A 12110-nucleotide genomic window follows, 5' to 3' on the forward strand; every position below is an offset into this window, starting at 1 on the left:
TTATTTTCGGGAAAACATGGTAGGTTTCCGGGCGGGAGCTGATCATGGAGAGGTTTTGCCAAACGTGCCTTCCTCTTAGCGTGTTTCTCCCTTTCGCCCTGAGTTCGAGCATCTTCAAAACCTGTGACACCTTTGGTAAAGGCTGTTCTCCAATTGGAGCTCTCTCAGGCCAGTGTTTCCCACTTGTTGCATGTACTGGTAAAAGAACACTGTGAAAATGCTTTTTAAAAAAGAAAAGTTTTGAAAAACACATCAAATTTGGCATAGCTCACTTTCACCATCTGGTGGCACGTTTGCATATTGCACTTTGCAACACATTAAAAACGTTTTGTTTGCAACTGTATAGCTGAGACCCTGGTCTCCAGCCACGTTGAAGCCTTTGCCCATCTTTTAAACACATTCTCCTTTCTGTATCTCCTCAGGCAAGGAACAAGGAGACAGGGAAACTGGCTGCTATCAAAATTGTAAAGATGGAAGCAGGTGAGCGAGGAAAATGACCAGCTACTTTTTGGTGCACCACTGTATCGTAAACCGAATGAGCCCTGAAATCTATTCTCACTTTTCTCACTGAGGAGTGCCAGAACTAAGAGGAAGAGCCGTTGTATGCATTTAAAGCAGTATTCAAGTTTTCCAGACCCAGGAGATGCGTTTTTAACCCAAACATGCCTTTGGGTTAAATTTCTTAATTTCTTGCCTTTTTAAAACACACACACACACACACACACACACACACACACAAATTTTTATTAAAAGTTTTCAGATTTTACATTTCCTCATTAACATATTTCATTACACCCATACATTCAACGACTTCCCTCCTTCCCCTTCCAAGGTTCTTTTAATTTACCCATAATTCCTCCATATTCTTATATATCCCTCTGAATCAATTCCCCTCCCCCCCCATTTTACATTCCTTTTAAATAGGTTACACTGTTGAATTTACTTTAACACAGTCAGCATTTTTCAGCTGTGTACAATTCTTTTGCCATATACTTTGCATGGCGGTTGTGCTCCGGCTGCGACTGACCGTGGATCAGGCCAACTTGCGGGGAACGACCCGTCACAATAATTGCTATTTATTTACATGGCAACCCCGCAGCTGAAGACCGGCTATTTAAAGCACGTTCAGCGCAACGTTTGAAGCACATTCTTCCCCTACAAATAATCCTGGGAACCGTAGTTCTGCCCCCCCAACAGAGCTACAATTCCCAGCACCCTAAAAAATACTGTTCCCAGGATGCTTTGGGAGAAGTCAGGTATAATAATAATAATAATAATAATAATAATAATAATAATAATAATAATGTCGTCCATCTGACTGGGTTACCCAATCACTCTGTGCGGCTCCCAACAAAATATTCAAAAAACAATAAAACATCCAACATCAAGTTTTTTAAAGGCGCTTTAAATGTATATTGTGGTTCGAGACACCTTTTGATGGGCGGAAAGTCAGTCTGTAAAATAAAGCTGGCTTGGAAAAAACCTACAGCCTGACCAGAAGCATGAGTGCTCTTTCATTCACTGTGTATTTATGCTCAGAAACCAAATATTTTTAATTATCGTGGGGAGGGGGAAACACCAAATTTGATGAACTCAGGTTCGTATGAAGCTTTTTGGCCCAGCTCCATCGGGTAGGCCCAAGAATGCCCAGGTGAGCCTTCCTGAGGAGATTGTGTTGAGAAGCCTGGCCGGCTCCCTCAGGGGAGATTCGAATCTCCTTTCTGGAATGTTCCGCTTCCTTCTTTTTTTATAAAAATGGTTAAATAAGTCTCTAGTCCTGTTACTTGCGGAGAAGCAAGCAGGCTGTATTCTGCAAAATGGCTCCCCCCAGGCCTTCCTTGTGCTAAACACGTTGCATGATGTTGCCTCTTTAATTCCTAATTCTTAATATTATTATGTCATAATAATTGTGAGGAGAAGCTAAACCCTTTTGTCCCTCACTGTAATCCTAACCCTCCTTGAGAGAAAATTCTTGTTAATTTCCCCACGTCAAGACGAACCATGTTCCTTTTATGTAGCCTATGGGATATGCATTTCCTTAGGGAAGCTTTTAATGTTTAACAGACCATTGTATTTTAATATTTTGTTGGAAGCCGCCCAGAGTGGCTGGGGAAACCCAGCCAGATGGGTGGGGTATAAATAATAAATTATTGTTGTTGTTATTATTATTATTGTTGTTGTTGTTGTTGTTGTTGTTGTTGTTTTCTTTTGAATAGCCTCTGTATCAGTTCTTGTTGGGGAACGCTTAACTTCCTTTCTGGTTCTGTAACACCCGTAAAAGATGGAAATGGTTCTAAAAAAATAAAAAATCCCCACCATGTATGCTATCAGAAACTCACTGGATTAAAGGCCGGATATATTTTGGAATAAGAAGTTGCAAGGTCATGTCCGCCTTTATGTATTCTTTCTTTTTCTTTTCTTTTCCTGTGATGAAAATTTCTATTTCTGTTTTTGTTTTTGTGTCCTCTGTGCATGCACGCTTTGCAACGATTTCCTCCTTTTTATTCTTTTTTTAAAAATTAATAAAAACAAGAACATCCTTCTTTTGGAGAGAACACTCCAGAAGTGTGAGGCAAATTGGATCACTTCTGTAAATAAGTGCTTTCCCGGCACTTTCTCAACTCCTTCAATGCTGAGGTTTGATTTTCTTGGAAATTTTGAAGCCACGTGGCAGCAGAAGAGAGGAGGGGGCATATTTAAGGCAAGAGGCTGCCAGTTGCCGATTTTTTTGTTTCCATTGGCAGCTCACACCCACATTTCTTTGGGAAACGCTGCAAAAGAGCGAATTTATTTTGTTGCAGCTGCCGTGCCAGTGGCGGATTTACGGTATGTATAAGCTAAACAAGCTATAGCTTAGGGCCCCACTCTCTTGGGGGCCCCAAAAAATTTTAAAGGAAAAAAACCACCCTGGATGTACATTTCCGAAATATAAGATAAAAAACCAAATAAAATAAAACCTACATACAGCAACAGTGTTTGGTGTTGTGTAGGCTCCTATGATGTAAGTCATAGGCCCTGCCTGCTAGCCTGATCCCTAAAATATCACTGGTTTGCTCCTTTCTATATATAGGGTGCCTACATTCTGCATGAACTGGTTGTATGGCAACATGCGCAAATGGCTTTAGATACCTATCGGGTCTATAAATTACCATATAGCATATATTCAACACAAGAAAACAGCGACAATTTGTTGTTGACGAAGCCAGGAGACTCCGTTTAGCCGTACTCTTGGGGCGCCGTGGTTGGGGAGCCCAAGCGCACCCAGCCATTTGCAGGGGGGATCCCCTTCCCCGACTGTCCCTGGAGTTCTGGCCTAACTGGGATCCTTAGCGGGACCACACAGGGAAAACAAACAGGATCCAGACGGCCGTGGGGGTTGTTTTCCAAGATTTTCTTCTCCTGTTGTCGCGAGGTGATCAAGCTTCAGGAAAAGAAGGCAGCGCGCTGCGACGTGAGTATCAATAGGGAAATTGGCTTTTCGGGGTGGGAATTGTCACAGCAATCAAACTCTTTCCTATTTTTCATAGCCAAAAAGCCCAAAGCCCGTCGGAGTCTGCCCAGGCTGGAAGTTTTGCGGCTGCCCTTTCCCTCCCCAAGGCTTGTTGTCCGTCGGAGTTTGCCCAGATAGCGAGCCTTGGGTGACTTTACCTTCTCTCGCCTGCTAGCTATCCCGGGTGAAGACGCCCCTCTGCCATGGTGACCTTGTTAGGTATGACCCATGACCAGAGATTGCAAGTGCGCCCGTTCCCCCTTCCTACTTTGCATTTCCTCAGGTCCGATCTGGCATTGCGTAGGCAAGCGTTCAGTAGGATCTGAGTCTAGAGAGCAAGAGGCAGGGAGATTGCTGTGGCACTATTAAATTGTGGGTGGGAATAAGAGTCCTCCTCGGAGTGTGCCCACTTTCCTAGAACGTTTTCCTAAGGAGACTTTCCAAACCCCATTTTCCCTTAGAGAGCCCTTTAGCAAACCTTCCCAAGCCCACTTTCCTATCGGAGTCGGTCCACTTTCCTATCGGAGTCTGTCCACTTTCCTTAGACGTGCCCCAGGTTCCCAAGGAGTCCCCAGAACCCCGAGAGACCCCACAGCCCCGTCGGAGACTGCCCAGGGCTAGAACTTGCGCAAGTGCCCCTTCGGAGACTGACCAGGGCAAAAATGGGTGCACCCCTGTCCAAAGAGACAACTCTGCAGGCTTCAGGGGAGAAATAAGCCCAAGGAGAGCTTACTTCCCGTCTGAACTCTGATAGACGCCTCCAATTGTATTTAAGAAATGTTTCAAGGTCTAAAAAAACAAAAGAAAAAAACAAAACAAAATGCAAGCTTGCTTTGATCCCTTTATTGCAGAATGCAAAGCTACAGCTGTAGGGTCCCTGCCTCTGGAAAGAAGGAAGGAACCCCGGGAAATGGTGAAGTCCCCCTATATACCCTCCTGTTCATGCATGGAAATCTCTGGACTAGGAGGGAGGGGGAGACAAGGGCGACGGGTGGGAGATCGGATTAGCTGGGTGCGGAGATGACTTTTCCTTTCAGATGGAGAGATGTCAATCTCTCTTCTCCTGTCGTTGATGGTGCTCCCTGTTGTTTGGCAGGAAGGGCAATCAGTCGAGATGGGTGCAGAGGTGGGGCAGTTCCTGGCGATTTCCATGGGGTGGAAGTCCGCCCGGCAGTGTTTTCCTCCAGGCCATGGAAGGGTGGGCTACGTTGAGGATGGCAATTTATTTGAATAAAGTTGTTCCAGCTAATCCCTCTATTGTCCGTGTGTCCTTGAATGGGTATAGGGTGGTAGTAGGGCAAGGTTCAGGTGGGTTGGGATCATACAGGGTTCATACAGAAAATATACCTGGAAAACATACCTAATGCAGGGATTTCTAATTAAAAGGTAGCAGTCCTGACATATACAGTTCTAAGATATAAAACAGCAATTCTAATACAGAGGCAGCGGATAGAGATTTCATGGTAAGAGAACATATAATAGGCTGTATTATTAACTTGAGTAGAAAAGTTTAATTTTGGATTTGGGCGGTTTCCCCCCCCTTCTTCTGGAAACATTGTTTTGTTCTGGGCGGAGGGGAGGTGGAGAGGGGAAATGTGTGAGTTTATGCTAACTGTTGTGCATATGCAGATCCTTAAGCCTTCCTTCAGGCAGGGTCGCGTCCTAGCTGGAGGGGTGGGGAGACAGGGAAGATGGCATTGAACAGGATTCTGGGTATTGCAGCTGTCAAATTCTGTCACCCCTCTCTGTTCATTAATAATGGTGTCCTGCAACCCCCCCCCCCCATATGATTTTATAACAAAGGACAGCTGGACATATAAAGGGCCCCATTACCTTCAGTAGCTTAGGGCCTCATCAAAATTAATTCCAGCCCTGGCTATGACGTTAATTGTGTGGCTGAAATCAACATGCAGGGCTCGACGAAATGGAAAAAACAAAACAAAACCCAACAGCCATAAGAGGAGCGCAATGCGAGGGTGAAGAATGTAACCTTTCCTCTCTCGGTTTGCAGACTCAACGAAAATCCCACCCAAGCTGTGACAATCGCCCACAGCAGTCGTGTTCTTTGGGGGCGGAGGTGGGGAGCTGTGGCTTCTATTTACCATAAAACAACAACAGCCCTGCCTGTCACATGCATTCATTCAATTAAGCTGCATGTGCACCATCTGTTTCATAGAATAGAACTGTAAAGTTGGAAGGGCACCCCAAGGCTCATCTAGTCCAACCCCAAACTTGGCCCTACAGATGTTTTGGGACTACAACTCTCATCGTCCCTAGCTAGCAGGACCAGTGGTCAGGGATGATGGGAATTGTAGTCCCAAAACAGCTGGAGGGCCGAGTTTGGCCGTCACTGACGCCAATACACCAAAGGGCCAGTTGGAAAGGTTTACGCCATTATAGCTCTCATATAACAAGAGGTCATTTTTAGTTAATAGTTGGTATATCGTATGATGCTCCTGTTGTAAGGAGATAATTGATGATATGCAAAAAGTCAGGGTGTCTCTGGGAAATAAGGTCAGGGGAGTTTTGTTGAGGTTAAATAGCTACTGTTGGTGTATTTTCGATGTATCTCACAGGGCAATTCGTTTTGACAAGCTGAAAAACAATGATAAAGACTGTTTTTTAAATATTAATTTTCAATTACAATCCAACGATAGCCTCGTTATAATAATACCAAATTATAATACCCGTTGTTCAAATACCGAATTATATAATTTAGGTGGCCCCTCCTCCACATGTTAGAATTAATGGTTTGATGATTTTATTTATTTCTGCGTTCCAAAATCTTATTAATTTCAATTACATTCCGGTCACAATAATAATCCCTTATACAACAACAGCAATATGAGTAAGTTCTATTCGTGTCGACACATCAAATGATTTATAGAACTACGAGTGAGGCACTCTAAACTATATCCTTGTTCTTCCTGTGTGTGGCAATCATTCTCTCCGTGGTGTTGCTTCCTGTCCTTGATAAAATGTTATGTGTATCTTTTCCTGGTTGTTGCTGTTCTCCACCATGCCTCTTTCAATAAAGACTATTGAAAGAGAAAATAAATAAAAAGGCGAAAAATTACCCCCTCCATTTTTATTTTTATTTTTTTTCAACTGTAGGTTATCTTTCACAGAGCCTAGTTTGGCCCTAAAAGCACCTCTTGAATTTACTGAACATTTTAAATGCCCTTCTTTCCAGATGATGACTGTGCCACTATCCAGCAAGAGATTCTGATGGTGAAGACCTGCAGCCATCACAACATTGTAGCCTATTATGGGAGTTACATACGGTGAGAAAGCCCCCTGCCCTTATAGTTGGGAAAGATCCGCCATGAGCCCCAGCCAGGCCCAGCCCACGTCATTTCGTTGCTCTAAGCCAGGCTTCCTCAACCTCGGCCCTCCAGATCTTTTGAGACTACAATTCCCATCATCCCTGACCACCGGTCCTGCTAGCTAGGGATCATGGGAGTTGTAGGCCCAAAACATCTATGGCTACTGGTCCTGATAGCGCCGCCACCCCATAGTTGCCTTTGACTGGGCTTAGCAGTCCAGGGGTCCTTTACCTGCACTGTCACCGGGATCAGAGGTGGCCCACCTCCGAACACCTTTCACCAGCAGTCACAAGTGGGGAGTGTGCTGTTGCCCTCAGCTCCACCTTGTGGACAAGGGACATGGGTGGCGCTGTGGTCTAAACCACTGAGCTTAGGGCTTGCCGTTCTGAAGGTCAGCGGTTTGAATCCCCGCGACGGGGCGAGCTCCTGTTGTTCTGTCCCAGCTCCTGCCAACCTAGCAGCTCGAAAGCATGCCAGTGCAAGTAGTAAGTACTGCTGCGGTGGGAAAGTAAACAGTGTTTCTGTGCGCTCTGGTTTCTGTCACGGTGTTCCGTTGCACCAGAAGTGGTTTAGTCCTGCTGGCCACATGACCCGGAAAGCTGGCTGCAGACAAACGCCGGCTCCCTCGGCCTGAAAAGCGAGATGAGCGCCGCAACTCCATAGTCGCCTTTGACTGGACACAACCGTACAGGGGTCCTTTACCTTTTTACCTTTTACCTTGTGGACATCCCATACAGTCATCTGGTTGGCCACTGGGAGAACAGGATGCTGGGGTAGATAGTTATTTAGCCTGATCCAGCAGAGTTATTTTTATGCGCTTACGGTGGTACCAGGTTCGTGAAAGCTGTGTGTGTGTGTGTGCGCGCGCGCGCACGCACGCTGTGGGGAAGACAGCTTCAAGATTGCTGAGGTGCAGTTGAGATGGCCCTGATCCCCATCCCAGTCCTCCCCTGTGTACCTCATTTCACGAACATTTTCACCTCTGCTTTCTCACTAGGTTCAACAAGTTGTGGATCTGCATGGAGTTCTGTGGAGGAGGTTCTCTTCAGGATGTCTACCAAGGTAACACTGATTCCTTGCCCCACCAGTGGCCAGAGGGAATTGGGCCTTTAGGCCTTCCTACTTGCCCCCATGGGATGCGGGTGGCGCTGTGGGTTACACCACAGAGCCTAGGACTTGCTGATCAGAAGCTTGGCGGTTTGAATCCCCGTGACGGGATGAGGTCCCATTGCTCGGTCCCAGCTCCTGCCAACATAGCAGTTCGAAAGCACGTCAAAGTGCAAGTAGATAAATAGGTACCGGTCCGATGGGAAGGTAAACGGCGTTTCCGTGCGCTGCTCTGATTCACCAGAAGCGGCTTAGTCTTGCTGGCCATATGACCCGGAAGCTGTACGCTGGCTCCCTTGGCCAGGAAAGCGAGATGAGCGCCGCAACCCCAGAGTCGTCCACGACTGGATCTAATGGTCAGGGGTCCCTTTTCCTTTACCTTACCCCCATATTAACAACCTATTAACAACAAATATTGTTATGGACATGGAAGCAGATATTTCACAGAATCATAGAATCTTAGAGTTGAAAGGGGCCCCACGGGTCCTCTAGTCCAACCCCCCGCAACGCAGGAATCTCAGCTAAGGCATCCATGACAGATGGCCGTCCAACCTCTGCTTAAAAACCTCCAAGGAAGGAAAGTTCATCATCTCTCATGGGAGTCTGTTCCACTGCTGAACGGCTCTTACTGTCAGAAAGTTTCCCCAAATGTTTAGTCGGAATTTCCTTTGTTGCAACTTGAAGCCATTGCCCCAACTCCTACCCTCAAGAGTAGGGGAAAACAAGCATTTCTTCTAGGCCAGAGATGGGGGACCTGTGGCTCTCCGTACATTGTTGGACTCCAACTCCCATCAGCTTCAAACAGCCAGGCCAATGGGCAGGGATGATGGGAGTTGTAGTTCAACAGCACCAGAAGGGCCACAGGTTCCCCCTTCCTTGCTATAGGTTTAAGTTGTGTCCTCTCAATGGCTGCACTTTTATATGGCTATTCTATTTTATACTTTCTGGGGGGGGGGAAATAGGCGAATAGAAACACAGCCACCCTTCAAAATTTGCGCTTTTCCTAAATTTGCAGGGCAGCTCTCCAACCATAGACGTGTACAAGAACAGATAGGGTAAAATGTGCACAAAATGCATTTGCTGCTGGAAGTAACATATAAAAATGCAATACATTAAGGGAAACCACTTTGCAAAGAAGCATGTGCATACTAGGAGAAATTTGCACTAAAATGCTGGTGAATTTTCACAAAGACTTGTAAAGAAAATTGCAAACTGATGTGGAAATGTGAAGAACTGAATTTAAGGTTGGGGGGGGGAGAGAAACGGAAAGAAATTGAAACTGACAGAGTCCCTCATCCCTAGTGTCATGGACTGGCTGGAGGCAGAGGAGTGGTACCAGCTGGGAAGCCTCCAAGGGAAGAAGGCTCAGGGCCAGGGGGTTGGTGTTAGGGCAACAATGAGGGAGAAGACGGAGAAGACTGGGTGGAGGAGGTGCTGGAAGCGGAAGACGTAACAGGATTTAGTGAGCCGGGCGAGTCTGTGGCAGAGAGCAGTCCAGAATCAGAGGCAGGAGAGGAGGCTAGAGAGGAGGGGGCCAAGAAGCAGAGATGAGGCAGGCTGGTGAGGAAGCCAGGGAATCTCCCCCTCCTTCTGCAACCAGCTCCCTGGTTTCTCAGGACCAGAAGAGGCGTGAAGAGGGTGGAGCAAAGGCTGGCAAGACAAAGGAGCCTCAAATTGCTTGGGAAGGAACAAGGGGAGGAGGAGATTTAGTGTCCATTTAGGGTTTCTTAATTTCCAATTTTCTTAAATTCGGTTCTCTAGATTCCCGTCGCAACTGGCGAATTATTATTTTAATCCTCATGAAAATTCATCAGCATTTGGGTGCAAACAGCCCCTTTGTATGCAGTTTTGACTTTACACGTTTTTGCAAGCACTTTCCCCTCATATAATGCATTTTTGTGTGTGTTATCTTCATGGATGTGTTGATTTTTATGTACACCTTCCTCCAATATTTGCAATTTGGCCGGCTGGAGAACTACATTGCAAAATTCAGGTAAGTGTAAATTTCAGAGTATGGTTGCATTTCGGTTCATATCTTGATTCCGGAAGTATGAATAAGGAACAGATCCTCCCTTAAAATGAAAAAAATTAAACACTTGCTCTTGGCAGCCATTGCAGGTTAGTGCAGAAGATTGAATTCGCACAAGGCAGCTTCCCATTTTCTGAGCGGATCACCAAACATTTGCATTCGAAAGCAGCTGCAGGAGGTAGCTGAGGGGGCGGCAGAGAGGTCCAGTCACAGATCTCCCACATCTTGTCTCTTTTGACCCTGTGGAACTCTTGACAATACTGCCAGGACAAAAACAGTGACCCTGTACTGCCCCTGCCACCCGCTGCCCTCCCATTTCTGTATTCTTGCATGAATGCACTCCTTGGGAGGGGAGATGGGGCAGGCAGGGAGTAAGACTTGATAGCAGGCAGCCTCAATCCTGAACTGCAGAAGTGAAACTGAGTGTGGTCAAGTCACTCTCTTTACCGTTTGAAACGGCACCTGTCTCAAAGGAAGAATGGGCACCCTTCCACCCCCCCCCACCCCGATTCTGCTTATATTGCTTTGCATCCTTGTATCTGCTTCCGTTACTCACAAGGAGGGGCAAGACACTATGGCTGTGTGCAAAACACACACTTAAAGCACCCAAACACACAATAACATTGGGAATTGTCTGTTAAGGGCGCTGGGAATTGGAGTTCTGGGAGGGGGTAAAACACAGGATTTCTTTTGCTTTTTGGGGTGGGTGGGAAAGCACTTTAAATGTTTGGTTTTATGAAGATTACCCGTTCTGGGACCCCACAGCTAATTCTCCCCTGGCCTCCTTGCTTGCCCAAGAGACTTACTTTAGCCAGCTAGCCCTGGTGACTATCTAATGTTTATTGGATGCAATTTTGAATTTTATTGTATTTTATGCTGCTTTTATGTTGTATTACAATTAAGTTTTTAAAATTTGTTGTTAGCCCCCCTGAGCCTGGGTTTTTGAACCGAGAAGGGCGGGGTATAAATAAAAAATTATGATGATGATGTACACAACCCGATACTCCCTGCTCACCTGCTCTCCCCAGCTCTCTCTCAAATACAGCTTCTGATACGTTACCCAGGCATTGCCCTAAGGAGTAGAAACTTAAATGTCTGTTTTAAAAGGAAGGCTGAGGCTGAAAGTCCTCAGAACCCACTAAGGAAGATAATAACACAATAAAATTCGAAACAGTAACAGTTAATTGCACATTTATTTGGAATCCAATTAGAAGCATTCAGTTTAATTAATCCAACAAAATTAAAGAACTTTGTGCAGCGATACCAGATAGTCCTTTACATCTCTATTGCCCTCCTGCCGCCCTCTTGCCTCTTAGCGCCCCCTAGGGGGGGCAACACCACCCACTTTGGGAACCCCTGGTTTAACTCTTAGGCGTTTTCTTATTTTCTGCCTAATATGTGTTGTGGTGGGTGGGTTTGGTCCTTGGCAATTTGAGATGCCTCCCCCCCCTGCATTTTAGCCCAGTAGGCACAGCACAATCATTACAGCACATTAGTCGATCAACAGCTGTCACCTCTTGACTTCCTCTCCCCCTTGCAAGTGTCCTCCTGGGTTGCTGGCGGAGAGATCAAAAGATTATATTGACTGAGGCTCCTCGATGCGGGGCTCTCGGCTCCGCCCATGAGCGGATAAGCCAGCTCTGTGCATCTTCTGCAAAGGGGGAGGCAACAGCCCTGACCACAAGGCATTCAGATTTCGGCACCCTGGGCAGTTGCTTTGTGCAACTCTGTGACTGGGCCAGGCTTTGCAGCAAAAGTGGTGTGGGGATCTGAAGAAAGAAAGAGATGGGTTTCTGCACGCTAGTGGCACCTGAAACAAACAAACAAACAGACAGACAGACAAACAAACGGTTTGGCGACAAAAGAGGCAAAGTGAATTTTACAGAGGGGGTGTTTCCCCCCCGCATGTTAAATGTCTGATAGCTAAATAATGGTATAAGGTAAAGGTAAAGGGACCCCTGACCATCAGGTCCAGTCGTGACCGACTCTGGGGTTGCGTGCTCAGCTCACATTATTGGCCGAGGGAGCCGGCGTACAGCTTCCAGGTCATGTGGCCAGCATGACAAAGCCGCTTCTGGCAAACCAGAGCAGCACATGGAAATGCCGTTTACCTTCCCGCTGTAGCGGTTCCTATTTATCTACTTGCATTTTGACGTGC

At 46.2% G+C, this 12110-nt stretch overlaps 1 protein-coding gene across 1 annotated transcript in view; it reads left to right on the top strand.

Moving 5' to 3' along the window:
• Positions 1 to 12110, top strand: part of MAP4K1 (mitogen-activated protein kinase kinase kinase kinase 1) — a 57843-nt gene that overhangs the window by 8060 nt on the left and 37673 nt on the right. Inside the window, 3 exon segments of the mRNA XM_035118949.3 lie at positions 423 to 480; positions 6684 to 6774; positions 7814 to 7878. Coding sequence (XP_034974840.3) covers positions 423 to 480; positions 6684 to 6774; positions 7814 to 7878 — 214 coding nt within the window.

Source organism: Zootoca vivipara, chromosome 6, assembly GCF_965207765.1.
Source record: "Zootoca vivipara chromosome 6, rZooViv2.hap1.1, whole genome shotgun sequence".
Classification (NCBI taxonomy): domain Eukaryota; kingdom Metazoa; phylum Chordata; class Lepidosauria; order Squamata; family Lacertidae; genus Zootoca; species Zootoca vivipara.